This window comes from Pterocles gutturalis, unplaced genomic scaffold (genome assembly GCF_000699245.1).
Source record: "Pterocles gutturalis isolate BGI_N339 unplaced genomic scaffold, ASM69924v1 scaffold13094, whole genome shotgun sequence".
Lineage (NCBI taxonomy): Eukaryota > Metazoa > Chordata > Aves > Pterocliformes > Pteroclidae > Pterocles > Pterocles gutturalis.
This window is the reverse complement of record NW_010130787.1, coordinates 520-2365: the sequence shown is the minus strand read 5'-3', so window position 1 is coordinate 2365 and position 1846 is coordinate 520. Positions and strand designations below refer to the sequence as shown.

General features: G+C 41.7%; 1 protein-coding gene across 1 annotated transcript; it reads right to left on the bottom strand.

Moving 5' to 3' along the window:
- Window positions 1-196: 196 nt before the first annotated feature.
- Window positions 197-1594, bottom strand: LOC104466801 (nucleolar protein 8-like). Its single transcript, XM_010080347.1, has 3 exons — window positions 1456-1594; window positions 1228-1290; window positions 197-279 (listed from the first exon to the last, which is right to left on the bottom strand). The coding sequence occupies exons 1-3, from the start codon at window positions 1592-1594 to the stop codon at window positions 197-199; spliced, it is 285 nt and encodes a 94-aa protein (XP_010078649.1).
- Between the last annotated feature and the right edge of the window lie 252 nt (window positions 1595-1846).

Below are 1846 nucleotides of genomic sequence, written 5' to 3'. Positions count from 1 at the left end.
GTTCACCAATGTAAATAAAAGCTAGAAAGAACAGGAGGGCAGCAGATGAAAGCACAGCCAGAATGTTTTCAGATAAACAGTTCACCAATGTAAATAAAAGCTAGAAAGGAGGGCAGCAGATTAAAGCGCAGCCAGAATGTTTTCAGATAAACGAAAAAAGGGTAACTTTGGCCACAACATACATTTTAATAGATTTTTACCTGTGCAAAAAGCTTTCTTTGGCCAACTCAATTTTCAGTGTCCCCCCTTTCCATTTTGTTTTATTTAAAACTGACATGCCTGTAAAACAAGGAGACGGGAAATGAATATTTTCTACATTAAAAAAATAGACTTTAGACTTAACTATGCCTCCTTCTATGATAGTTTGAAGTTTCTTTAGCATACTTATACTCCATTACTCACCTGATTTAAGTTTGTATTACGAAAGGTCTAACACCCTAATCTTACACAAGGTCTACATCCAAAATTGAAGTTCTGACTTCAAAAGAGTCATTTAAGTCTGCAGGGTTCAATTCAAATACAAACCTGAAAATTCAGATACATGTACTCTGAAGTTTCCATACTACTGTCAGATAGACTATTCTCTACTTAACTTCTATACTTTGAAAAACATAGTTAAGGAGTACTGAAAAAAAAGGGAAAAGTGTTTAACGTAGAATTTAAGGAAGTATTAAGGGCTGGGTTAGTTTTTATTCACACTCAAACATCCTTCCCTAGATAAAAGGGCATATTACCAATCCCTCTCTTTGGGGACCTTCACCTGCCATTTTGAGGCTATATATTACACAGGTGGTTATAAAACCCTGCCAGTAGTTTTGTAATCCAACTATTTTGGGATTTGTAAAAATGCTTTAACAGAAGCCTGCTTTATGTAAATGCTCCTTCTGGGCTTCCTTTCACCTCAAGTCACTTCTAATGTTTTATGGACCTGATGAAAGTGTGTGAAGCACATTTCCTCTACCCTTTCATAAAAGGGTCAGGACGAACTCTTAAATCGCCTCTTTCAGTCACAAGGGATCTTTTTAATCTGCTTATATCTGCCTACCTAGACCTCCAATAAAGCAACTTCCATAAAACTGCAGCTTAAAGAAAATGGAATGACTATGACAGCAGACTAAAACAGGGTCTGTCTTGACCACACCCTGGTTTTACAACATCAGATGCATTAGCAGTACTGCAACTTGGCTCAAAAACACAAATTACTTAAAAAAAAAAAAAAGTACTTACACTTTCTAAGGTCGGCATCAGAAATGCTGATGCTGATGTAAGCAAAAGTTTTCACAGGGTTCCCTGAACAACGATAAACATTCAGTTAATTTCGATGTAATTTTGGTGTTTCCTTTCAAACCGTAAATGAAGCTATTTCCTGAAAACAGTGTCTCTGAAGCAAAATTTCCATTCCACACCACAAACTGAAAAACAATTAACACTTAAAGGATGATGCAAAACTGTTACCTTGATCATCTTTCCTGGTAACAACCTCTGCGTCCAAAACACGCCCAAACTTGCCAAACCTTTCCTGCAGTTCCGCCTTAGAAACCGTGTGGCCAAGCCCTCCGACGTAGAAGCGTTTGGAGTCTCGTTTCTCCTCCATGTCGAAGAGCCAAGCAGCCCCACCTGTAACACACACGGCGCTCCTGTCAGAAGGCCAGAACCCTTCGCTAACACCTACACGGGGGGGCTGAGGCAGTCACCACGCCGCGCTAGGGAGCAGAGCGTCCCCTCCTCTCCGAAGGACGCCGCTGTGCTCGGCGCTGGGTCCCGCGCTCTCCCCAGCCCCGCGCTGCTGGGAGCGCCCAGGACTGGGGCCTTGGGGGTTCTACAGCTTGAAGCACAGGCCCTGGGG

What these genes read in the sequence shown, in the direction of transcription:
- LOC104466801 (XM_010080347.1), bottom strand. Translation starts at nt 1,594, where the DNA reads ATGGAGGAGAAACGAGACTCCAAACGCTTCTACGTCGGAGGGCTTGGC. An exon ending in TACCAGGAAAGATGATCAAG is followed by an intron (nt 1,291 to 1,455) that starts GTAACAGTTTTG and finishes ATCGTTGTTCAG; the next exon opens with GGAACCCTGTGAAAACTTTT. An exon ending in TGATGCCGACCTTAGAAAGT is followed by an intron (nt 280 to 1,227) that starts GTAAGTACTTTT and finishes CTTGTTTTACAG; the next exon opens with GCATGTCAGTTTTAAATAAA.